The sequence below is a fragment of the Schistocerca americana genome, chromosome 8 (genome assembly GCF_021461395.2).
Source record: "Schistocerca americana isolate TAMUIC-IGC-003095 chromosome 8, iqSchAmer2.1, whole genome shotgun sequence".
Lineage (NCBI taxonomy): Eukaryota > Metazoa > Arthropoda > Insecta > Orthoptera > Acrididae > Schistocerca > Schistocerca americana.
The window spans coordinates 454,349,327-454,377,141 of NC_060126.1; the positions used below are offsets into that span (position 1 = coordinate 454,349,327).

At 42.9% G+C, this 27,815-nt stretch overlaps 1 protein-coding gene across 1 annotated transcript in view; it reads right to left on the reverse strand.

The window, feature by feature from the left end:
* Window positions 1–27,815, reverse strand: part of LOC124545917 — a 123,025-nt gene that overhangs the window by 24,830 nt on the left and 70,380 nt on the right. The window contains exons 2-3 of the mRNA XM_047124878.1: window positions 23,119–23,311; window positions 626–1,077 (exon numbers count right to left, since the gene is read on the reverse strand). Of these exons, the coding sequence (XP_046980834.1) occupies window positions 626–1,077; window positions 23,119–23,311 (645 nt within the window). The remainder of the gene's footprint in view (window positions 1–625; window positions 1,078–23,118; window positions 23,312–27,815) is intronic.

Consider the following 27,815-nt stretch of genomic DNA (forward strand, 5'->3'; position numbering starts at 1 on the left):
ATATTTTCATCGATTCAGGAAGTTGATGGACGTCCAGAACGAGGTTTGTCATCAACCGAGATGTCGCCATTTTCAAATCGAGCAAACCACTCGTACACTTGAATTTTTCCCATAGCTTGGTAAGCTGTTTTCAACATTAAAACAGTTTCAGCAGCATTTTTACCGGAAAAAAATCTCCCAGTTGCACTTTGTTCAGTTACACTTGCCATCATAGAAAAAACGAAAGAAGAATAAAACAGCGCTAGCAAATACAATCACTGCAGATGACTAGAAAAAGCCAGGTCGACAACACAGGTGGTACTGAACTGTCTATGGGTTGCGCTATACACGTCTAACGGCAGAAATGCGCACTGCACAAGCTCCGCCCACAGCGATGTTCAAAGATGGTTCTAATGGCTCTGAGCACTATGGGACTTAGCTTCTGAAGTCATCAGTCCCCTAGAACTTAGAACTACTTAATCCTAAATAACCTAAGGACATCACACACAGCCATGCGAGAGGCAGGATTCGAACCTGCGAGCGTAGCGGTCGCTCGGTTCCAGACTGTAGCGCCTAGAAACGCTCGGCCACTCCGGCCGGCCACGGCGGTGTTATTCCGGCCACGGCGGCTGTGCCCCCCCCCCACCTTTTATACTTGGAGGACTGAGAACTGAGTCATGGATCGCCTTGAAGGTTGCTGCAGGATAAACAGCAGACATATCGGAAGATGAAGCACTGCTGTCCCGAATGCGAGTCCCATAGACGTGGAATGATCCGCGCGATGTCTGCAGCGTAAACACGACGCAGCGTGCCTTGGAGGCGGCCACAGCGGTGGTGCTTGGGGCAGGCCGGCTGGCGGACGGCGAGCTGGCACTTGAGGCGGCGCCTTCCCACGGTCGCTGTGCAGATAGGCGGCGAGCCGGCCGGCCACTGCACAGTGTCAGCGGGCGGGGCCCTGCCAATGGTAGGTGCGAGGCGGGCCGCCTGGTACTGTAGCACAGCGATAGCCTCCAGGCGGAGCTCCTCAACACGGGACCGAAAGGTACATCAGGTTTATATGGTATAAGGGGAGTGGCAGGAGACTGGATCATTTCATACCTGAAAAACAGCAGCCAATATACAGAAATTACGAAAAAGTCATGGGAATTCCAAACTTCTCTGTCCCACAGGGATCCATGCTTGGCCCACTGCTTTTCATTTTATACACAGGTCACATCCCAAACACTGTTAATTGCGGCTACACAGTTACTGATGAAGATGGCAGAGTTCTACTACTCAAGGACAATGACACAAAAAAACCTGGAAACAATAGTCAACTTGAAAGTAAATGTTGCTTTCCAAAGGTTTGCAGAAATAAATCTGCTCCTTCACGTTTCTACTTCACAGTCACACCGCCAACATATTCTCTGTCTCTCTCTCTCTCTCTCTCTCTCTCTCTCTCTCTCTCTCTCTCTCTATTCGTTTAGTCGGTTCCGACTCCTCGTGACCCCATGAACCAAATCAGGCCACTTTTTCCTGTCTTGCACTTTCTCCCGTAGACCTTCCAGGTTGGAACACGTTGCTTCTGTGATGCCATCGATCCATCTCATCCTCTGACGTCCTCTTCTTCTAGTTCCTTCAATCTTGCCCAGCAGTTTTTTCCAATGAGGCATGCCTCACATTGTGTGTCCAAAGTAGGTCAGCTTTTGTTTTAACATTAGACCTTCCAGGGAGAAATCTGGTTTTATTTGCTCCAATGTTGATCTGTTGGTTCTCTTTGCAGTCCATGGAGCTCTAAGAAGTTTTCTCCAACACCACAATTCGAAGGAGTCAATTCTTCGCCGTTCAGCCTTTCTAATGGTCCAGGTCTCACATCCATGCATCACAACTGAAAAGACCATAGCCCTCACAATACGGATCTTTGTTGCTAGTGTTATATCTCTGGACCTTATAACCTTGTCAAGGTTTGACACCGCCTGTCTACCGAGCAACAGGCGTCTCCGGATTTCATGGCTGCAGTCGCCATCAGCAGAGATCTGAGAACCGAGATAACTGAACGTACTCACTACCTCCTTGGTTTCTCCTGCTATATCCCACGAACTGGTAGGTGTAGTTGCCATAATTTTTGTTTTCTTCACATTCAGCCTAAGACCGGCCTTTTCACTTTCGTCTCTCACCTTCAGCAAGAGTGTTCTCATTTCCTCTTCACTTTCTGCCAACAGGATCGTATCATCCGCGTACCTCAGGTTGTTTACATTTATTCCAGCTATTTTAATTCCTGTTTCTCCTTTATCTAGCCTTGCATTCCTCATTAAAAGAACGCCATAGCTATACATTTATAAACGGGTCATGGCCCATCGAACATAGGCCGGTGTGAGGTGGAGCGTACACCATTAAGTTAAGTAGTGGTTTTGACTTTGTACATGTGTACTGTTTGTGTTTTCCTTTTATTTTTCGTTTTAATCATTGACAAAGGTCTTCTTAGGCACTTGTGGATTTTATTGTTGTTCTGAAGAAGGTGTAGTTATCTACGCCGAAACCTGGGTTAACACTTAACACTAGGGGCTTTTCTCGCAATCGAGGCGGGTTTTTAGTTTTTTAATATATTAACCAACGATTGCTGACGCGCTGCGATGTTGAAGGTTCTTACATCGCCAACAGCTTAAGTTTCAAGCCAATACAGCGAAGATACCGAGAAGAAACGAACGTGTAGCATTCTTGGTCGGGAGGTCCCATCTGCAGTTCTTCGGCCGCCTGATGCAAGTCTTTCTGTTCGACACCACTCTGGGGACTTGCGCGTCGGTAAGATACGATGAAATGATGAGGACAATACAACCACCCAGTCCCCGAGCAAAGAAAACCTCCAGTCGGTAATCGAACAAGGAGCCCGCGATCTAGAGTCAGCGATGCTAATAACTTTTTTTTCGTTTCTATGTATCTTTGTTATTCTTCTCTAGTAGTTCTGGGAAGATTTCACATGACACCTCGTTTATTCTCTCTATGAAAACTTCACTCATTTTTTATATTTTTAATTTATATTTATTTATTTATTTTTATAACAGTGGGTGGCCAATCCCCTGTCCGGATACGCTAAGCTACTGTGCCCGCAACCACTAGACCACGAGACGCGGACGAATCCCACCATTTGCAGTGATGAGTGCCTAGCAGGTAGCTCCAAATATTCTTTGTAATAATAGTAATCGAAAAAGTAAGTTGGCACGAGCACCAAGAATATTTAACAAAAATTCAGCTCAAACCTGTGTGTCGTACGTAAACTCGGCTACCTAAAGGCCACAAATATTAGGCAAATGACATGCCATGAACTAATTCATTCTACGTTTAGTTTGTCGGGAGGCAGCTAAACAAACAGTAACAGAATATTAATTAAATAATGTAAAAGAGCAATAAGAATGAGACCCAGTCTTAAATGGAGAGAAGCGTGTAGGTCAATATATAAAGCACTAAAGATATAAACGCTACCAAGCATATACCTACATAAAATCTTATGCTGGACTCCCGCTACTCAAGGTATCAAGATGCAACACAACTGTGACACCAGAAAATGAAACTTCTTCAATAATGACTGTAGACACAACCGTTTGAAATGCAATTCACACCAGTTCTATGCAGAAACGGAGGTCCTAGGAAAAACTCTCTTCAAACTTGAGAGGCAAAATTTTTTTTTCCAAAATTATTTCAAAACTGTTACTTTAGTACGATTTTATGTCCACTACAGAGTAAGAGAAACAGCGGTGCAATATTATGTACAATACGAGATGAAGCTTATATAAAACACAAAATGTTTATTAAAAAAGAGAGAAAGAAGCTCGTAAAACATATGGGAAGCTGCACACATTTGGCTTAGTCGATGTAAGCAAAATTGTAATTAAAATGGTATAGACCTAGAATATTGATGTATACAATCATAATTTGCTAAATGTTAGTTATTACATATACGCATTCATCTCAGTACTAATGACACAAATTTGACTTGGTACATACAATGCATATTGTCTACAGATCCAGTAAAGATAAAACATATTTATGGCGGAAGAATCTCAGTTTGTACGCTGACGTCTCTGATGTGAAAGACATACAGAAAGCTCACAATTATCCAAGTTAACGCGAACGGAGAAACACAAGTATTGCCCGTTGGTTGCAAAATTTAACACTCTTTCCCTATATTTTTCTTTGAGTCTTCTACTGTTTTAATGTATATCCAAAAATCTTAAGAAAATTAGTTCTGTTGAAACGCCCTTTTCCTACTTTTGTATAGCTTCTAATTTCTTTTCTATCGTTAGAACAATATGTCATCTTCCTAACACATGCAAACCCTCCGTAACTTCAGCAACAGCAAGAAACGTGACGTTGGTTAACAATCAGTATCGGGAAAGAGCAGAGGAGCAGTGGTTGACATTCTGCTTAGACAATAAACAGACATCATTTAGTTACAATAGGAAGGATGTATATGAATTATGGCAAAGTTTAAATTGACAGTTAATCACGCTCTGGACAAGCACGTGCTAAGCAAGTGCATTAAGAGCGGGAAAAATCCACTTTGATTTAATAATAAAATTCAGAAAAGGACGAAGAGAAGATTCAAAAAAGAACGTGCAGATGTTGACCGGCAAAAATATAGAAATTCGCGTGTCGTTAAGAAGATCAATGCATGAAGCATATATCAGCTTTCACCCTCACGCTTTAGCGAAAAATTTTCCCTAGCAACCGAGAAAATTTTCGTCTTGCTTAAAGATACAAAGCGGGTCGAACGTTTCTATTTAGCCACTCATTAGCCAGCCTGGGGTGGTGATTGAAGACAGTCAAAGGAAAGCTGAAGTTTTAAATTCCGCTTTTCGGAAAACATTCGTGCAGGGGCATCACACATATTTATCGTCGTTTGGTAGTCGTACGGACTGTTGAATGAGGACATAGTAATAGGCACCCCTGCTATACCTGCGCATGCACCTGCTGTTACTTGGCCCACCCCACCGCAACCACTCAACGCTCGAGCATAAAGTATTGTGTAATGGAATCAGTAAGAGGTTTGTAAACTACTGTTCAGATATTCATAACATATTTCGTTCACTGTGAAACGTCCCCTTTGAACAATTATACATGACTCTCCTTAAACCGACACACAATACTTTTGCGCAACGCAATCTGACTTTGAAAAATCCCTACAAAAGAATGGCCCTGACTAACAATAACCTATACCTTTCCTGAATCACTTACCTCACAAAAATCTTGGTTACTCGAACTACTGCAATACAGCGAGCGCCACTACTGCCAGCTAAATAAAAGATTCAAACTACGGAAGGCACTAACTACTGATAGGCATAGTTAGCAAATGAAAGATTTTAATAGAGAACAAACAATGTGTTTACCTTAATAGTCATCAAAAGTCATAATATATATAGCAGTTCATGACATCCAGTCTTACAAATTTCAAAATTCCGCCATTTCTCTCCCTACATCCACCACTGCTGGCGGCTCACCTCCAACTGCGCAACGCTACGCGCTGTTCACATCCAGCTGGCCAACACTACAATAGCCAACAACAATCCAAACCAGCCACAGACTGCACACAGCACAGCCAGTGATTTTAATACAGAGCGCTACGTGGCGTTACCAACAAGAAAACCTAAACAGCCTATTTACAACTGTGTTAAAGGGTGCGGTTTCTAACATGTAGTTGTTGTCAGAGATCTCTTCCCTTCAAAAAAATGGTTCAAATGGCTCTGAGCACTATGGGACTTAACATCTGAGGTCATCAGTCCCCTAGAACTTAGAACTACTTAAACCTAACTAACCTAAGGACATCACACACATCCATGCCCGAGGCAGGATTCGAACCTGCGACTGCAGCGGTCGTGTGGTTCCAGACTGTAGCGCCCAGAACCGCTCGGCCACTCCGGCCGGCTCTCTTTCCTTCGAACAACTTTATTTCGTGATTCATAGAAACAGTGTAAATGAACGAAACGAATGAGTGTGTCATCAAAGAAGTAGCATAGCGCCATTCAGTTATTAACATCGCTATTGTGCATTATTTTCTTTGGACTTTAAAGCAGACTGTTAAAGTGAAGTACTTTCGCAGGAGATGCATTGCTCTTCAAATGATTAATTTTTAAATCGAAAGTCCTTAGCTTCATTTCATAATATCTGTTCAGTTGTTTAGTTTTATACATTTAGATTTTGAACAAAATATCAAAACAAAAATATTATTGAAATTACACTTGGCGTATTTGTGTGTGAGATTGTCATACTAGATATATTAAAACTTCCTCCACTCCGTTAGGCCGTCTGGTACAGCAATAGTATGTAAAATATTAGAATTAAAAACATTCTTGGATGCAACTTATTCTTTTATTACCTTCGCGTTTCGCCTTTGTGGGGAATCTTCAGATTATCTTAAAATTTTCCTTTTAGAACATTTTAGAAACCGTAAAACGGCTGTATGCTTGACTGAAGCGTCGAGACTTCCTTCAGTCTGTCTCAGAGCTATGATTTTTAAAATGTTGAAAAACGAACATTTTAAGATAGTCTCAAGACATCCCATGTAGGCAAAAAGCGTAGTTCACAGAAGAATAAGATATAATCAAGACTGTTTTTAATTCAAATATATCCATATTACATACTATTTTTTATGTGGTCTCAAACAAGATTTCAAAACACATTGGACGGATGTGTCCACCTTTACCCTCCTCCTCCTCGCCTCCCGCATCTCGCTATTAGGATTCTGTTATTTACTTCACTGTACAGTACTTCGTACTCGGGCATTAGGTGACTGCCGTGGGAGAAGCGAGTGACCAACAAGACGTACGAGCAAAATTTTAAAATCTGTTCCATCAGAAGTTCATGTAAACATGGAAATTTTCGTATTGCATTACTGGGTGGGGGAACCTAACTGGGGTGTTTGACCGTCTGGTGCAGCCTGAAAATCGAACCTGGGCCCCCGTGATAGAGAGTCAGCAATGCTAACCATAAGACCACTGGCTCCTCACTCAGGTCATAACTGCGTTCTGTTTTCGCGTGACACTGATATCTTTCAAATGTTCTTTCCTTTTCTTAAAATATGAGGTCCAGATGGTGACGATCCCTTGTAAGAGATATTTCGAATTCCTCTCTGTCTCCCTCTCTCTTTCTTTTTTGTCATTAGTCTTCTTATTCGTTTGATGCGGCCCGCCTTTTCATCTCATAGCAACACTTACACCTACGTCCCCAATTATTTACTTGCCGTATACCAATATCTTTCTCCTTCTACAGTTTCTCCTATACAGCTGCTTGTATTGCTCATCAGTGTGGGATCCGTACCAGATCGGGTTGACGGAGGAGATAGAGAAGATCCAAGGAAGAGCGGCACGTTTCGTCACAGGGTTATTTGGTAACCGTGATAGCGTTACGGAGATGTTTAGCGATCTCAAGTGGCAGACTCTGCAAGAGAGACGCTCTGCATCGCGGTGTAGCTTGCTCGCCAGGTTTCGAGAGGGTGCGTTTATGGATGAGGCATCGAATACATTGCTTCCCCCTACTTATACCTCCCGAGCAGATCACGAATGTAAAATTAGAGAGATTCGAGCGCGCACGGAGGCTTTCAGACAGTCGTTCTTCCCGCGAACCATACGCGACTGGAACAGAAAAGGGAGGTAATGACAGTGGCACGTAAAGTGCCCTCCGCCACACACCGTTGGGTGGCATGCGGAGTATAAATGTAGATGTAGATGTAGTACCACGGAAATTATTCCCTGATGTCTTAACACATGTCTTAGTACCACGTCCCTTTTTCTTGCCAGTGTTGTCCATAAATTTCCTTCCTTACCACTTCCGTGGAGAACCGCCTCGTTCCATACCTTATTAGTTCACCTAATTTTCAGTGTCCTTCCGCAGCACCATATCTCAAATGCTGCGATTCTCTTCTATTCCCACAATCCATGATTCACTACCACACAATGTAGTGCTCCAAACGTGCATTCTCAGAAATGTCTTCCTCAGATTAAGACCTATGTTTGATACTAGCAGATTTCACTTTACCAGTAATGAACTTTTTGATAGTACTAGTCTTCTTTTTATGTCCTCCTTGCTCCGTCCGTCATAGGTTACATTGCTGCCCACATAAGAGAATTTCTAAACTTCATATACTTCTGATGTTAACTTTCTCGGTATTCTCATTTCTGCTAATTCTCATTACCTTCGCCTTTCTTCGCCTTACTCTCTATCCATATTCTACGCTCATTACACTGTCAATTTCATTACACAGATCCTGTAATTCCTCTTCACTTCCACTGAGGACAGCACTGTCATCTGCGAATTTTGCCATTGACATGCTTTCACCTTCAGTTTTAATCTCACTCTTCAAACTTTCTTTTATTTCCATCTTTGCTTCTCAGATGTATATATTTAACAGTCTGTCACCCTTTTCAATATGAGCATTTCGTTTTTGGTCTTTCAGTCTTGTTGTACCGTCTTATTTCTTGTACATACTGCGTATTACCCTTCTTTCCCTAGCTTAGCCCTATTTTTCTCAGAATTTCTAACATCTTGTACCATTTTACATTGTCGAACGCTTTTTCCAGGTCAATCATTCCTGTGAACGTGTCTTGATCATTCTTCAGTCTGTCTTCCATTATCAATGACACAATCAGAATTGCCTCTCTGGTGCCTTTACCTTTCCTAAACTGGTGGTCAGCTAACACATCCTCAATTTGCTCCTCCATTTTTCTGTATACCATTCTTGTCAGCAACTTGGATACATGAGATTTTAAACTGATTATGGGATAGTTCTCGAACTTGTCGGCTCTTGCCACCTTCGGAATTGTGTGGATGATGTGTTTCCGAAAGTCTGTTCGTATATCGCCAGTCTCACACATTCTACAAACCAAAATGAATAGTCGTTTTGTTGCCACTTCTCCCAATGATTTTAAACACTCCAGTGGAATGTTACTTATGCCTTCTGCCGTACTTGATCTTAATTCTTCCATAGCTCTTTTAGATTCTGTGCAATGGCCTTTCCACAGTGGATCCACCGGTTCCCGTCAGATCACCGACCGTGGCCGGCCATTGGTTGGGTGACCATCCGGTTGGCCATGATCTGTAGCCAGTTTTCGGGGTGCACTCAGCCTCGTGATGCCAACTGAGGAGCTACTCGACCGAATAGTAGCGGCTCCGGTCAAAGGAAACCATCGTAACGACCGGGAGAGCGGTGTGTTGACCACACGCCCCTCCTATCCGCATCCTCAGCTGCGGATGACACGGCGGTCGGATGGTCCCGATGGGCCACTTGTGGCCTGAAGACAGAGTGCTTTTTTTCGTTTAGATTCTGATACTGATACTGGATCCCCTATTTCTTCTATAACGACTCCTGTTTCTTCTTCTATCACGTTATCAGACAAGACCTCCGCTCACAGAGAGCTTCAATGTGCTGTTTGCACCTATCCATTTTCTCCTGTATTTAACAGTAGAATTCCCACTGCGCCGTTAATGTTACCGCCGTGCTTTTAATTTCAGACTGTTGTTTTGGCTTTTCTATATACTGAGTGTCCTTCTGAAATAATTTTTGTTTTCAGTTTCATCAGGTTTTTCATGCAGCCATTTTGCTTTACATTCGCTCAACCGCGTATTTATTTCGTTCCTAAGTGACTCGTATTTTTGTATTTTCCTGAACATTTTTCTACTTCCTTGTCTCGTCGATCAGTTGAAGTAATTTTTCCGTTGCCACTGTTTCTTCGTAGTTACGTTTCTGATACCTATGTTATTCTTTCCAGCCTCTGAGAACTGCCCTTTTTAGAGATATTGTAATATTTCTGGCTTAGTCAGCCATCATATTAGGCTCCCAGAAGCCGTTCCCAGAGCAGTGGAGATGGTTGGGGTTGGGTTGTCTGGGGAAGGAGACCAGACAGCGAGGTCATAGGTCTCATTGGATTAGACAAAGAAGGGGAAGGAAGTCGGCCGTGCCCTTTCAAAGGAACCATCCCGGCATTTTCCTGGAGTGATACAGGGAAATCACGGAAAACCTAAATCAGGATGGCCGGACGCGGGATTGAACCGTAGTCCTCCCGAATGCGAGTCCAGTGTGTCTAACCACTGCGCCACCTCGCTCGGTGCAGTAGAGATGTAAGAAGTATATATATATGACGAAATGTGGTGTGAGGTACCTGGGACAGATGTTAGATTCGGTACCATTCCCGTGAGAAAGACCGCCTGCATAGTGCTACTGCTCTGTGATTGGCTGCTGTGTTCGGAGCAAGGGCGCCAAAACGTTGAAGTATAGCTATTATTATTAGTTAAACTACTCATTGGAATGACTTCACTTTTTAATATAAATATCTCTCAACAGCTGACTATCAATAAGTCATTTTATAATTATTAAAAACAATTTAAATCAAAAACAAAAGACGGACAAAATTGCAGACGAAACACTTCGGAAACGTTCGGGTCACGCTTTTTCTGGTATGGCGCGCGAAGTGTTTCGGGCTGTTCGTCACTCTGGATTAGGCAGTCTAGATGTACAGTCATGTTGTCTGTGGCAGGATGTGTTTTCCAGTATTCAGTATTAAAAGATTCACTCCGGTAGTCATGAGGCACAGACATGTGCCACAAATAGTGTAAAGATACATTTTCGTAAACATCGTGTTTGGTCATGTACTTTGCTGTATCAGAAGGTGTTGTATCAAGATCATTTAGTCTTCTCGTGTGGCTATATTAAAATACGCGAGTGGCGTCCCAAAGAAGTGATATATTATTTCAGAACAGAACCTCGCTAAAAGTCAGTTTCAGCCTCAAGATACAGAACCTACGACCTGCGTGCTGTTTTCTGCGCTGGGGACATCATCTTGAAGACAGCAGGTTAGTGAATTATAACAGAACCTTCGTATTCCACACAGTGCAGCGGAAACAACTAGGCGCCTCACGTGTACTGCATGCACAGAACAAATGTGCTCAGTGACACTGAAACGTCCCCTTAGAAAAATTAGTGAACTACTGTGCTGGTAAACCTCTTACATTATTTGATTTTCAAACAGCTGAGCAGAACTGAACGTACTCAGACATTTCGCTCTTTACCTATTCTGGTCAACACTAAACTGACACACAATATTTTTAGCGCAACGCAATCTGACTTTCAATAATCCCTACAAAAGAATGGCCCTGACTAACATTAACCTATACCTTTCGCAAATCACTTACCTCGCAAAAATCTTCGTTACTTGAACTACCGCAATAGGCACTAACTACTGATAGGCATAGTCAGCAAATGAAAGATTTTGATAGAGAACGAACAATGTATTTACCTTAATACTGTTCAAAAGTCATTTTATATATATATATATATATATATATATATATATATATATATATATATATATATATATATATATATATATAGCAGTTCGTGACATCCAGTCTTACAAATTTACTGTCTCTGATGGACACACGTCCACATCATCCGCTCTCAAAACTCCGCCATCTCTCTCCCTACATCAACCACTGCTGGCCCCTCACCTCCAACTGCACAACGCTACGCGCTGTTAACAGCCAACTGCCCAACACTACAATAGCATATATTACAACAATGACAACCAGTCACAGACTCCACACAGCACAGCCAGTGATTTTCATACAGAGCGCTACGTGGCGTTACCAACATAAAAACCTGAACAGCCTACGTACAACACGTCATCTGCAGTAATGCGGAGGAGGTAAAGGAGGATGATCATTATTAATACCAACAATCAATTCATTCTTCCTTTCTTGCCGTAATATTCAACTGATCTGCCTACTGAGCTATTCGTTATCGCTGTATCTATAGCTTCAGAGAACTTCAAGCGTATCTGTTCATTTCGTAATACTTCCGTGTCCCACTTCCTTGCGCGTTGCCCAAAAGTCGGGAGATCTGGCGTTCCGCACTTACTTGGGCTAGTTAGTGATATCCCTAAACAGCAGGATATCCGGTGAAAATCGCGACATCTGGCGACACTAGGCGAGAGCCAGTTGTCAGCGTGCAGCGAGTGTACCGGTACGTTGCGGCGCGGCGCGACGCGGCGCCGTCCGCGCGTCGGCAAATGACAGCTAGTGGTTACGGCGGCCAGTGTTGCCAATTGCAATGATTGAGGGTGTGAAACACGGCCGTGTTGAAATATAATTACCAGCGGCCGGCCTGGGTGCGGCCGGCACAAGTGGCTGCGAGTGGCAGCCCGCGGCCGCCGGGGTGTGGGCAGCGGCTGGCCGGCAAAACCCAGAGGGGTCGCCGTGCGCGCGCGCGCGTGTGTGTAACTTTATATTCGGTGGACATGAAACGCAACGCGCGCCGCGACACCGCGCGATGCTGCAGCGGCCGCCGCCGCCGCCGCCCGCGATGGCCTACATTTCAACGCAGCTAATGATCTCCCTGCCTGGCGACTGGTTCTGTCGCGGCGATAACGGCAGCCGGCAGACCCCAATATCAGCGCGATTCACTGCTCACAGCCGCAGGTGCCAGCAGTTGGAGCGCAGTACGCGAGGTTGCGGTGGTGAGCTACATGGGGCGAAAATTGTCCTGCCCAGCCGTCACCCAGAAACGAAAAAAAGTTCTTCCATGCTACACGGAGAACTAATCATCAGATTCACCTCGATGGGTACGCCTGCCGGACAGGGACATTTTTTCAACACTTTGAAATTTCTTAAGGGGGGGGGGGGGGGGGAGATAGGACGTGAAACGGGCCGACTTGGAGCGGGAGAGGCACCACAGTTCATTTTCATTTGCACTGTCTATACTTTTACAAATAAATTCATAAAATTTTGTCAGCACGACAGGAAGGATTCAGGATTCACACTCATAGCAGAGAAAGTTCAAAAACACAACAAAACAATTTTTTTTTACATGTGAAAATTCTTCATTTTTTTCACTTGCCACTGGTTGCATTTGTTGCTGTAGGTACACTTTTCTTCATAAGTAAGAGAGTAAGTTTAAAACGTAACAGCCCATTCATTTTTCCGTAGAGTAAATAATTTCTGCAGTTTCATACACCTGTAAGTATGGTTTGTAAGCTGGACAAAATTCATCGAAGAATCTCTCTTACTTATGAAGAAAAGTGTACCTATAGCAACAACAAATGCAGCCAACAGTAAGTGAAAAAAAAATGAAATTTCACATTTAAAATATATTATTTTTTTGTGTTTTTGAACTTCCACTGCTATGACTGTGAATCCTGAATCCTTCCTGGTCATGCTGACAAAGTTTTATGAATTTATTTGTAAATGTATAGACAGTGCAAATTAAAATCTCCTGCGATGCCTCTCCTTCTCGAAGTCGACCCGTTTGACGTTCTACCCCCCCCCCCCCCCTTAACATTGGAAATTCTGTTTATGCTACACCTGGAAAGACGACATCGAGTTTGATCCGATGATGGCATGTGCCACCAGGGGATGGTAGGTGTGCTGATAACGGTTTCAAAACCGTCCGCCAACAGATAGCGTAGTGACTTAGCGACCAGAGCGCCAACTGTGTCTACCCTTCAATTGGGAATCCTCAGAGCCAGGAAGCCTCAGTGTGGTGGAAGCGAGTGAAGCGAGCCAGCATCTATGCCACAGAGACGCATTCGTGTTTCCTGCAGCCAACTGAGCAAATTTGAAACGGGTCAAACTGTGGCTTTGTTAGTGGCGGGATGGTCGTTTTAGAGAAATGCCACAATGGGTCAGTTGCGCAACGATGCTGGTCTCAGTGATCACGTGATCACAGTCGCAGTCTAGGTTCTGGAATCCGCACAGCAAAGACGCCCTCCAGGATTGTCGTATTGTAGGGGTAGCAGTGGCAGATCCTACAGCTACCACAGCACAGATACGAGGTCTTGTGAACCCAGAAGGGTTAACACGAACTGTTGCGACCCGTTTATTAGCTATGGGAGTATGGCCACGCACACCTCTAGCTCGTCTTCCACTCACGCTGCAGCAACGACGTGCACGGCTCGATTGATGCCGTGACAGGATCACTAGGAAGACGGAATGGCGAGCCGTGGAGTTCAGTGACGAAAGGATACTCCGCTTGCGCGTGCGACGTAGACCAGGTGAGCATTGTCTCATAGAGTGCATTCGTCCAAGACACACTGGCTCCAGACTTTGTGGTCTGGGGTACGATAAATTACGACTCTCATTAACTTCTCCAGCGAGAGGACGCACTCGGTAGGTTCAGAATGTTGTTAGACCCGTTCTTTTGCAGCTCTTGCAACAGGAAGCTAATGTGTTGTTCCAATAGGATAACGCTCGGACACAGACTGCCCGGGAAGTTCTACGTGTTCAGCAAGCTGTGCAGCAACTTCCCTCGGCAACAAGGTCTCCGAACTTGTTTCCAGACGAAAGCGTGTGGGAGATGAAGGGATGAGAAGCGACTCGTGCGACTCGTCAACCAACTACTCTTAACAGAAATACATGAACATGTCGAGCAGACGCGGAATAATGTATCCCCGGACAAATGGTTCAAATGGCTCTGAGCACTATGGGACTTAATTTCTGAGGTCATCAGTCGCCTAGAACTTAGAACTAATTAAACCTAATTAACCTAAGGACATCACACACATCCATGCCCGAGGCAGGATTCGAACCTGCGACCGTAGCGGTCGCACGGTTCCAGACTGAAGCGCCTAAAACCGCTCGACCACTTCGGCCGGCTATCCCCGGATATTATTTGCCATCTATACCATCGTCTGGATGCCACTGTCAGTGTCTGCATTGCCGATCGTGGAAGCTACACCACGTAGTATTATGGGTGTTTCAGCGTGGGTCGATGTTCAAATGTTCAAATGTGTGTGAAATCGTATGGGACTTAACTGCTAAGGTCATCAGTCCCTAAACTTACACACTACTTAACCTAAATTATCCTAAGGACAAACACACACACCCATGCCCGAGGGAGGACTCGAACCTCCGCCGGGACCAACCGCACGTGGGTCGATACCTGTTACCTAAATACCATTTGTGCTATTGATCTCTAATTGTAATCACTTCATGTACTCCATATGCACTGTTGCAACAATAAATCATGAGCGAAAAGGACACCTCTAAAAAGGTGTACTATTTTTTTTTTGGCAGCGTAATTGACCAACAGGTAAACAATCAAAGTCCACAACAGGACAACAACTGACAATAGGTATCTCTCCATTATTATTCATAAAAGGATACTGTTTCGTGGTGAGAAAATTAAATGCTTTCTTCTATTTTCAATAGTGAATTTTTAATGTTGGATATTAACCAAGGTAAATGACATTTATTCAATCAGTTACGAGATTCTGCATCGAAAGATACTAAAAAACACTTGCCCAGCCTTTCCTAAAATACAAAGTGTGTAACAGTGCTGGAACCATAACGCCCATACATGAGGCAAATTTGTAGAAACCCTTCAGGGAGATTTCATCAGTGTTAAAAAGGATTCTCAGCCCTCTAAATAATTTATTTCGGTATTAATACATATTCCTATATAGACTAATAGGTGCAAAGTAAGCTCCTTTCTCTTATATTAGGGTAATACGGCGTGAACTTGCCAAAAGGAGCGTATTAAACTAGAAGCGAGTGAAAAAAAATTGCAATGCTTGTGAAAGTAGTAAAAGATAGTACGTACCTTAGAACTGCTGTAGATTTATTTGGGTTGCACAGTTCTCCTTTATTTGACAGCTTAACAAACAGGAACTCAGTGGATATTAAAACGAGTGATAGTAATCAGACACCAAAAACACAAAATTGTTTTCACTCGAAGTGCACGAAAGTAATCACAGTTTCACTGCAGCAGAAGAATGAAAGCTTTATAATTGGGTTATTAAAACTTGGAAACATGAGCAACTTACTTGTTCATAAACAAATATGACAGCTCGAATATGAATACGCAAAACAGCTGAGCTCAAGCACTTAAACTACTTGTGATGTAAATATAATAATTGGTACTGACTGAATCAAATTTTCATGATACGGTATCAACAGCACATCTTACGAAAACATGAAAACACTAGCAGTCAACAGCAACAGCTTTTTATAACGAAAATCTCATATAATTTTTAACTGATATCAGATGTCGAGTCTATTCATTCAGGCGATTTCACAGAAAATTGAATGTACAACCTTGATGTTGTAGTTTATTTTTTGTATATCTAAGTTTACTGCAGAACTGAACATGAACCTTGCAATGCAAGGGAAGCAGGCACAAACGAAGGACACTTCAAGATGAAGATGTCTGATCTTATCCGAAGGCAGTAGTAAAAAGTGGAAACGTGGAGGAGATAAAAAAGGGGAAACACATATACCGACTTAAGAGATTCTGATACCCCAGGAAACCCCATCGTATCCTCAATTTGTACTTCGAGACGCATTCTATAAATCCTAGAATTTTGTCCGTATTGTTTTTTTATAGAGGATGTAAACCTTGAAATTCATAATATACCGGTCGGAATACGTCATTTTTACTATCTGGATATAATGAGTCTTGAAGTACAATACAAAATAAATTGATCTACTCCAGCAATAGCCTTTTTACATCAAATACCGACCACATGTTTCAGATTCGTTGCCTAAAAACGTTTTACACTTTTAATTTTATTTCTGCTTATTCTGAAGAAGATGCAGTGTCAATATAGAAATATATTTAATACCTTGTTTTCGTTTAGCGATTTTCAGCTAAACAGCTGAACTACTAACATTACCCTCACAACAATCAAAAACTGATATTTCACTTAACATATGCAATATTCAGTAACATTGTCATTCAGTTAGGTTCCTGCAGTAGTAGCCCATGTATTTACCTAAATACTCTATCAAAGCCACTGACAAAATCATTATAAACAACTTAAATAAACATTATGTTATCAAAGAATTATTAGTCAAGAAGCAAAGAAGATGGCCCAAGAAAGTTCTTTGCTGCATTCTTTGCTGCATTCTGTGCTGCATTCCAAGAGAAATACTAAAGAAACCGCTACCACTAATTAATGAAAGGTGGATATACGACACTGGAAATCAAATGTAGATGATTGTAACACATGGAAAAACCTGCAGAATACCAATATCCAGCAGTCGACGTAGAACGAGTAAGGTCTTAACTATTACCAAAAAAAATCAACTGAGACTGCAAATCTTGTTGATGGTGTTAGTACATCTCTACATATTATCCCCCTTCAACGGGACGCATTGAGTGAGTTGCCGGAGACCTTGATTACAGAACCCTGCGCTCCGCCTCGAAAATCACGTCGTTTTCTGAAGTTTCTTAGTTGCTTCTATATTCTTGGAAACATGCTCCGTGTGTGGAAGGTTGCTTGTATTTTTACCATAAGTGTTTTCTTCTTATTATTTATGAAGAATCTTCTATGGCCGGTAAGATACGTTTGTTTTATTTACTCGAATATAACAACTGCGTTACATAACGATTCCAGATAACTTGCTGTATTACAGTTTTTATTATTCTCTTATTTTTAAGTAAGAAACAATTTTTGTAGCGCAGGTTTGATAAGTTCAAATTACTACTCGATTCTACTTAAGATTTTTGGTATTATTATTCCTGAAGCTTTACTTATTTGCTCTACGGACACAAGGATGTCAAACTTTCATTGTTTTCGGAAACATTTCTACTGAACACTTCACTTAGACTCTTTCACCTTGTGTTGGTTCTCTGTGTTTACTTTATACAGTCTTGCCAAATGTCACTGTGTGTTTTTAGTTCATATTTTGTTTGTTCGCTGTGTGTTTTTAGTGCGTATTTTGTTTGTGTTCTCGTGTTTGCGTGTGGTTTGATATTCATTCGTTTGATATGTGTGGGTGTTGTGTGGTGAGGACTGCTCTGCGAAAAAGGGACTTCTGAGTGGAGAAAAACGCAAGTAGCCATTCCATCATTACTGAACCCCTAAAAAAATACGTACCTGACTCACACAACGTGGAACAGGATGCCAAAATTATTAGAATGAACGATTACAGCAGAAAATTCCTAATAATACAGGAAAATTATACACACACAGAAAGCTCTTGCAATGAACAGCATAGTAATAAATAATCAAATCAGTATAAGCGATGAAGAATATAACCAGACTAAATAACAACTTTGTCTCCTACCACAGAAAAGAGAACTTTTTACGATTCTCTCCAATCAAAATTCTCTTTCCCCCCCCCCCCCCCCCCCCCCCCCTCCACACACAATATCACATGTACACAAATAACAAACAAATGAATATCAAATTACACTCTGACACCACAGCAGAATACAAAATACAAGCGAAAAACATACAGCGACAATTGGCAACATTGTATACGATAAGCACACACAACCAACACACCATGAAACAGTAAAAGTGAAATGTTGAACTGAAATGTATTCAAGAACGCCTAAAAGAAGACATTCTGGTGCACGCACGCGAATTGACTAAGGCGGGCCGCGATATTCGGATCGCGGATTTACTTTAAACTGTGTACGCTTTTAACAGTCCATTAGTTCAACATAATGTGGAAGTAGTAAGGCGTACTATTTAGGCACTATCGAGAAAACCGCAAAAGAAGCTTCACGCGGAATATACGAGTATTTACCGGAGCGTAAAGATGCTGAGCATGCGATGTCGGGGGGTGGTCATGTGACTAGCGTTAGAGTTCCGTAGCTGGTAGATTACTTGATCGAGCTCCGCTTTTTTTAAGTATATTTTTTTGAACCCTGGTCTTATTATTTCATGTATAGGACATTAGGACATTTGAAAGATAACAGGGCAAGAAGAACCCATGTATTTGCATGAACTTTTATTGAATTCCAGTGGTATTTGGCTGTTTATTAATTTCAGTTATTACAACAAATATCATATTGTAATTATCGACAAACTAATCGACCAAACGCACAAAGTTCTCCTAGAAACGTTTATCTGTCTTGGTTTGTGAAATACTTTATACCAACAATTGAGTACGGCACCAAGAACTGCTTAGCATCTGGACGATTCCACCCTATAACACTGAGACCGGCCCTTTTGGGCAGTTTATTTATGTAGCTGCAAAACCTACCTAGCGTAGCAAGAACGAAAAGTCTAAAAAAATAACAAAATTTACGTTATTCGGCAAAAATGGAGGTGGCTCCCTATTCTTCGACTATCGTGGTTGATTAATGTCAAAGATTCAACGCACGATGCAACTGCAAAACGTGACTTAAAAGTTGTGTTTTCTGCATTGTGGTAATCTTCGTCAAGAAGTGGAGCTTACTGATAGAGTGATGTGTACGGGTCAACTGGATAGAACGGCTCGCACATGTCGTATTAGGTTTAGATGCTCCGAGGTGGACGCAGGAACTGTGACGATGCAAACAAATTAGTGACACACAGATAGATGCTTTAATGCGCTACGATACTTCAGGTGTACAAGAACTCGTTGGATGTGCTTGCGGACAGATACAACTAAGCAGTGGCCTGTCAAAGCGTGCGTTACTGAATACAATTTCAATGCCAAAGCGTGCGTTACTGAATACAATGTCAACAAGACTATGTCCGTCCTGGGTGCCACATTGTGAAGCACTGTAGTAACACCTGTCCCTATTCGAAGTCTACAGATGAGTCCACTTGTAGACTAAGTCTCGCAGGTTGGCACCCACAATGAACTATAGCTACGAACTGCAACCGTGGGGCTCCATGGTAGAACTGTGGTACGCCAACGCCGAACATGAAGTACCCATTGCCACCTGCGGCCGCCGCTTATCACAATACGGAAGTTCTACTCACTGCCGACGGTGCGGAGGTTTTGTGATTGAGCCGCGCTTATGTTTGGCGACTGACTTGAAAGTGTCAGTCGGAAACTGTTTCCACGCACCCACTTTGGTTGCGCCCTTTGGCGCGGACACAACAGAGAATCATTAGCAATGATTTCCGCAGATAACATGACGATTGGAGAAAAACTTCAGCGGGCTACCGTCCAAATGTCAGCACAAAATATACTTATTACTGACGATGGTCTCTTTAATTCCGACGAAGTGGATGAAAAAGGTCTATTCCTTGACACTGAATATTTTTACAGTGATGAGCATAACGAGTCAGCCGGAAAGAAAGTAAAAGCCGGATATATTCTGTTGGAGAGAAAAATGAAGGTAGTGAGACTGGCAAAAGAACACACCATGTACTCTCTACAAACACTACAAATTTCATACAAATACACGTGCTTTTTCATTCTTTCACGGCTCAAATGTCATAGCGTAATAATACGACAATTGTTGAGAACAATATGCGCTAAAAAAAAGATAAGTGGAGCTCCATGTAATGCTCCACCGATTACGGAGCGTGAACGTTAAACGCTTCACGAACCCCATCCCATGCTGACAGAGACAACGCACTGGCAGATACGTGATGCGCAAATTTTCTCTTGCGATCATCTCGAAACTGCCCAACTAGTAAGCCGCATTACTTGCACATTATGTCGTCCTAAACGACTATTAAAAGGGTACAAAGTTTCAGGTACACAGGTGATCCGAAAGTATTCGCCACCCCTTGTGAGTAAGATTGCTGCTACGGAATAATAAGACCGCTAAATCTTAATCAGAACTAAGTAGCAATTTAAAGTTACAAAACTTGCAGTGCAGAAAGATGTTTCTTGGCTAATACACACATCAAAAAAACTTTTGCATCACCTCGGTTCCGAGAGTTCCGGAACCTGTACAGAAAATTTCAATAGATATCAACATAAACATCATTTACGCCCTTTTTATTGCTCATAAAAACAACACATTGCATGTTGTACCACCATGCAGCGAGGCCTTCAGAGGTGGTCGTCTAGACTGCTGTACACACCGGTACCTCTTATACCCAGTAGCACGTCCTCTTGCACTGATGCATGCCTGTATTAGTCGTAGCACACTATCCATAAGTTCATCAAGTTCATACAGACTGATCCACTCCTCAACGGCGACTCGGCGTAGATCCCTCAGAATGGTTGGTGGGTCAGGCCGTCCTTAAACAGCCCTTTTCAATCTATCCCAGACATGTTCGTTAGGGTTCATGTCTGGAGAACATGCTGACAACTCGACTCGAGCGATTTCTTTATCCTGAAGGAAGTCATTGAAGAGATAAGCACGATGGGGGCGCGAATTGTCGTCCATGATGACGAATGCCTCGCCAGTATACTCAAATGGATCAAATGGCTCTGAGCACTGTGGGATTAAACATCTGAGGTCATCAGTCCCCTAGAACTTAGAACTACTTAAACCTAACTAACCTAAGGACATCACACACATCCACAACCGAGGCAGGATTCGAACCTGCGACCGTAGCGGTCGCGCAGTTCCAGATTGTTGCGCCTAGAACCGCTCGGCCAACTGGCCGGCGCCAATATGCTGCCGATATGGTTACACAATCGGTCGGAGGATGGAATTCAGGTATCATACAGCGTCTTCCATGACCACCAGCGGCGTAAGTCGGCCGCACATAATGCCACTCAAAAACAGTAGGGAACCTCCACCTTGCTCCACTCGCTGGACAGTGTGTATAAGGCGTTCAGCCTGGTCGGTTTGCCCCCAAACACGTCTCCGACGATTGTCTGGTTGAAGGCGCATGCGACACTCATCAGTGAAGAGAACGTGATACCAATACTGAGCAGTCCATTCGCCATGTTGTTGTGCCCAGCCGGCCGCGGTGGTCTCGCGGTTCTAGCCGCGCAGTCCGGAACCGTGCGACTGCTACGGTCGCAGGTTCGAATCCTGCCTCGGGCATGGATGTGTGTGATGTCCTTAGGTTAGTTAGGTTTAAGTAGTTCTAAGTTCTAGGGGACTGATAACCACAGCAGTTGAGTCCCATAGTGCTCAGAGCCATTTGATTTTGTTGTGCCCATCTGTACCGCTCTGCATGGTTTCGTGGATGCAAAGATGGACTCGCCATGGACAAGCGGAGTGAAGATGCGCATCATGCAGCCTATTGCGCACAGTTTGCGTCGTAACACGACGTCCTGTGGCTGCACGAAAAGCATTATTCAACATGGTGGCGTTCCTGTCAGGGTTCATCCGAGCCATAATCCATAGGTAGCGGTCATCCACTGCAGTAGTAGCCCTTGGGTGGTCTGAGCGAAGCATGCCATCGACAGTTCCTGTCTCTCTGTATCTCCTCCATGTCCAAACAACATCGCTTTGGTTCACTCCGAGACGCCTGGGCACTTCCCTTGTTGAAAGCCATTTCTGGCACAAAGTAACAACGCGGACACGATCGAACCGCGGTATTGACCGTCTAGGCATGGTTGAAAAAACAGACGACACGAGCCGTGTACCTCCTTCCTGGTGGAGTGACTGGAACTGATCGGCTCTCGGACCCCCTCCGTCTAATAGGCGCTGCTCATGCATGATTGTTAAAATCTTTGGGCGGGTTTAGTGACATCTCTGAACAGTCAAAGGGACTGTGTCTGTGATACAATATCCACAGTCAACGTCTATCTTCAGGAATTCTGTGAGGCGGGGTGACGCAAAACTTTTTTTGATGTGTGTAATAAGAGCATAATAAAGCAAGGTAATACAGCACCTAACTTGAACTCATTACGAAACCCAGTTATTATGTGCATAGAACAAACATGTATTACAGGCCAATGATCTCCGAGCTGATAGTCCATGCTGCTGCAAACGTCGTCGAACTGTTCGTGCAGATGGTTGTTGTCTTGCAAACGTCCCCATCTGTTGACTCAGGGATCGAGACGAGGCTGCACGATCCGTTACAACCATGCAGATAAGATGCCTGTCATCTCAACTGCTAGTGATACGAGGCCGTGTGGATACAGCACGGCGTTCCGTATTACCCTCCTGAACCAACCGATTCCATATTCTGCTAACAGTCTTTGGATCTCGACCAAAGCGAGCAGCAATGTCGCGATACGATAAACCGCAACCGCGATAGGCTACAATCCGACCTTTATCAAAGTCGGAAACGTGGTGGTACGCGTTTCTTCTCCTTACAAGAGGCATCACAACAACGTTCCACCAGGCAACGCCGGTCAACTGCTGTTTGTGTATGAGAAATCTGTTGGAAAGTTTCCTCGTGTCAGCACGTTGTAGGTGTCGCCACCGGCGCCAACCTTGTGTGAATGCTCTGAAAAGCTAATCATTTGCATATCACAGCATCTTCTTCCTGTCGGTTAAATTTCGCATCTGTAGCACGTCATCTTCGTGGTGTAGCAATTTTAATGGCCAGTAGTGTAGTTAATTAAGTTTATAATTTTGAGGTGACTACCAACCGTAAGACAGAAGAAGCAAGGAACAGTGCCGTTCCAGAGGCGTGCCTGCCTCTCGGCCGTGGTGGCACTCGCTCCTCTGGCCGGCCCAGGCCGTCCTCGCAGCCCGGGGCGCGCGCTTCGGTTCCCTGCGAGTGTCGTAACGGACTGGCGCCAGCAGCCAACGACAGGCAGGCGGCGGCGGTACTGGCGACAGCTGCGCCACACGCGGGCTGGCGCGCGCCGGAGCGTGCACGCGTGTGATTGCTGCGTTATCGACACGCGATTTAACCGCGCGCGCCCCTGACAGCTGATGCACTTGGCGCCCGCACACCCCATCGCGGCCCGCTGCGCCGTCGGCTACACGGATCCGTTCCTCGCTAGCTGCGCGGCCCGACGTGCCGCTCCCGTGTACTGGGCCCTGCCCTCAAACAGGTTCACCGTACGTTACAGCGATTTGGTCCCGCGTCGCTGGCGCTACGCACTTTGCCTGCCATATCTGATCAGCTCTTTCCGGTTTCCTGTTCCAAATAGCAGAGTGTGTGGCAAAATATTTACGCAGACATGTATTTACAATAACAATTGAAAGCTTTCTAGCCGGCCGCGGTGGCCAAGCTGTTCTAGGCGCTTCAGTCCGGAACCGCGCGACTGCTACGGTCACAGGTTCGAATCCTGCCTCGGGCATAGATGTGTGTGATGTCCTTAGGTTAGATAGGTTTAAGTAGTTCTAAGTTCTAGGGGACTGATGACCTCAGAAGTTAAGTCCCATAGTGCTCACAGCCATTTGACCATTTTGTGTGTCTGCAGTACTGACGTTCTCGAAAGCAATGAAAAATCAACAGATGCAGCAGCTAGAGGAAAGTAAACTACTCACTACTAATATCTCCTTTTTTCTTTATTAACCTTTTTTTTGCCAGAAACAATCGTACGACAAAATATCCAGAACTTTACTATGAATCGTGGCGGTGGGTTTTATTTTAAAGTAAATAGTTCTTGAGTAATCAAACTCTGATTACAGACAAAAGAACTGCACAACATAAGAAGGCTGAAACAATTACAAAATTCTCTCATTACAAAATTTAAAAACACTTCAATCAATTGCGTAATTTGTGTCATAATGAAAAACAATAATGTCAAATTAACACTAATCATGTAATTTATTAGCTACCTGAGGGATGTAGAGTTCCTTCGATTAGCAGTTCTGACAAACATTTTATTTTTGGTCATGCATTAGTTACCTTTAAAACTGCTGCAGAACCTTCTCCATCCATACATAGAATGAAAAAGTATTATAAACGAGTTTACATCTCCGTAACATTCCAGGTAGTTTCTTCCAGATTCACAAAAAATGGAACTCATTCTCTGAAAAACTCAACTGCTCGCTACTGTGCCTCGAATAAGAGTGCCCTATCGCGACACAACCGAGTGACTAGCGAGTGAACCAGAGATAAAAGTAAACAGGGAGTAAAGGATATTACTTGAACAGTGCGCTCGCTCGTCTTTGTCCCAGTACAGTAAAGTGACTAGCGAGTGAACCTAAGATAAGAGTAAACAGCTAGCGAGTGAACCAGAGATAAAAGTAAACAGGGAGTAAAGGATACTACTTGAACAGTGCGCTCGCTCGTCTTTGTCCCAGTACAGTAAAGTGACTAGCGAGTGAACCTAAGATAAGAGTAAACAGCTAGCGAGTGAACCAGAGATAAAAGTAAACAGGGAGTAAAGGATACTACTTGAACAGTGCGCTCGCTCGTCTTTGTCCCAGTACAGTAAAGGTGAATTTTATTTATAACAGCAGAAAACGTATGAAACCCTTACACAATATGCAAGCACAGTTCTCCGTGCTCCACCATTAAGTTTTAAAACTTTTCCAAGAATCTGTTCTTTTTGATCACGTTGACGGCGTCATTAACTCTGTTACCGTTTTTCCATATTTGAGAACGAAATTTTCATTTTTAAAACTCTGTGCCTGCAAAATACTGCTTTTCCACCTTTAATTCATTGTTCAAACATGTATCGACACGTATCTGTCACCTTCAGCGCGTCTCACTTTAATTCTTTTGATTTCTGTTTTCTATTTTTGATTTGAAAACTATACCAGGCGTATTTTTCATTTTTCAGTTATTTCCAAACTGATCCACCTTGTAAGTGCCAAATATTACGTCTGTCAAGAGAATAAAATAAACAAAGTACCTCTTTTTCTACATGACTTATTTGTATCTAAAAAACTGAGAAAGTGTTTCTGATAACACAGAATTTTGTTGGCCACCACACCAGTGCAAAAAATAATGAGGTAAGTAATTTATTAAGAATATTCTAAGTGTCATACCAGGAAAATGACTGTTAGAAAATTGTAGTTCGAAGTGTCATAAATACAGGGGCGCTACGTCTTATTTGTGATAGTACAAGTACAGAGATACAGCAATAAGATTTAAATTGAGAGAAGTGTAACCAACAAATTTTTATTTGTTCTACATTTTTTTTTTTTTTTTTTTTTTTTTTTTTTTGCAAAAGCGTAGCAAAATTAAATTAAAGATCAAGTCTCTCACTACCGACTTCTGTTTCTTACACACCTGCAACCCTGGGCTCAGATGTTGCCAAGTTTACTGCAAGTCTCCCTCTGCTTTGAAGAAATAATGACAACTTTATCAAGGGGTCTTTCTGTTTTCAACAGATAAACATGGCTGATTTGCCAGATGAAGTGTGGACAACATGGGATGTCTCTGTCATGGTCTTCCCTCTTTTGAATACGTTGACATTTTTTAATTGTTATGTTTCGAAGTAAGAACTCTGAACAGCTATTTGAGTTGGATGAGTGTAAGACATTTCGATCATACAGCCTTTGGAAACCTTACACCACAGAACTGACAACTAGCTTACAGCAGCATCTTCAAAATCAAAGATGTTAGTGTACGCACTGGAAAGGAATTGGAACTCCTGAGGGAAGCACTGCTTAGCAGAAAGACCACACATTTTCTAGTAATGGATGTCTGAAACAATTTTTCCATGATTTGACAGCTGTAAATAGTGTAGGGGTCTGCAACAAGGTACCAAGATGCAGTTTCGTTGAAAACACGTTTTAAAAAATGTTACTTAGAACATGTTGACGTTTCCACTCTTCATACTCGTATTTTAATTGAGAAAACGACAAATATATTTCGTAAAGCAACAAAGTTTAGTAAACGCATACTGAGTGAGTACGGAGTATCCAGTAGTTCATTGAGCGCGACTGATAATAAAACAACATAAAGTAAGTTTTACTTTTCTATGTTCTGATTAATGTTACAATAAGGGTTCAAAATGAACGTGATTAACTTCAACACAGAGCCGATACTGACCTACCATGGCGTCCCGTGCTCGATGGAAAATATGTGATGTCTAGCTTTTCTGTTTGTCAGTGGCCGCTGCAGAAATTGTTGCAAATAATTACACTCTGTGTCCACAGTAGTATAATATACTTCTCTACATACTTAAGGCTAGGACGGCTAATGATGCCTACGGTACAAATCCACACCAAGCTCGAACTCTTACGGAAATCAGCGAAATACGGCGTGAAATGAAGATAACTTGCAAGTGGCACTTTGTGTTAGTGTGTGCATGAGAATTTAGATCTGACGGGAGGCGTTGCTAGGGTAGGGCGTGGAGATGAGGTAACGACTGTATTCGGATGGCGTAGTGCTCAGCGCATTTACCTAGTAACCAGGAGACCTGGGTTCCAATCCCGATCCGGCACAAATTGTCAATTGTCAACATTCCCCATAGATTTAAGACAGTATCCACTGACAAATAATGTCTTTAATTCCTTTGTGTAATAATTCACTTCCGTGATTATATAGCACTGGAGAGAGAAGTATTATGGCGTGAATTCCGTGGATCTTGCAGGCCAATTTACAGGTCCTCCACGGCCTCTTAACCTGTACCCGAAAGTGGGTTAAATGCTGCACCTATTGGTGCCGCACCTCTTCATTCTGGAACAACGTCTTCCCTCTGTAACGTAGGGGTTGTGTGTCCTGCAAACTGCGCGCAATGGAATTTCCCCCAGTGAAGGTGGAGAAAAGATCTTCCAATCAGGCAGATGGACCGAAACCTTTACTTTATAACTGATGAACAGGATCGTAGACTCTCGAACAAGAGCCACAATGCCAAAATTTTTACAGTCGTAAGTGATCATAATTTATTTTATTTCCTGTGTGACGCAATTACAGAACTTTTACTTACGACCAGATCTTAAGACACAATGCAAAACGTGAAAACCAAGTTACAAACACGGAATTTAAAAGTCCTGTCTCTTCTCCGTGTCAAAGTTTAGTTTAAAATAAACATAAAGCAAAATGAGGTTCACACCTGCGATCCAGCATATGGTACATGTTTTAAACAAAAGATACGTTGCCATACTAAAAGGACAGGAATGTGCACGTGTACAGATTTCATAAGTTCTCCTTCCACCCCTAGCGCTACATGCGTATCTCATATGTATTTGACTTTGAAATATGAAAACAACCTTCGTTTTAATTGTAATTCTGCATATTATTGTTATTATTGCAACGGGGACGATATATGATCATTATAATATTGTATATTAAGTATGATATCCTTTGAAACGACGCGTTATGCGTCATAAAATAAGTTACATAATAATAAACATGTTCTTTAACATGGCATCACATAACATGAATTTTCGTATTGAAACAGAGTATGCTTTACAAAAGAAAGAAAAAGAGGAT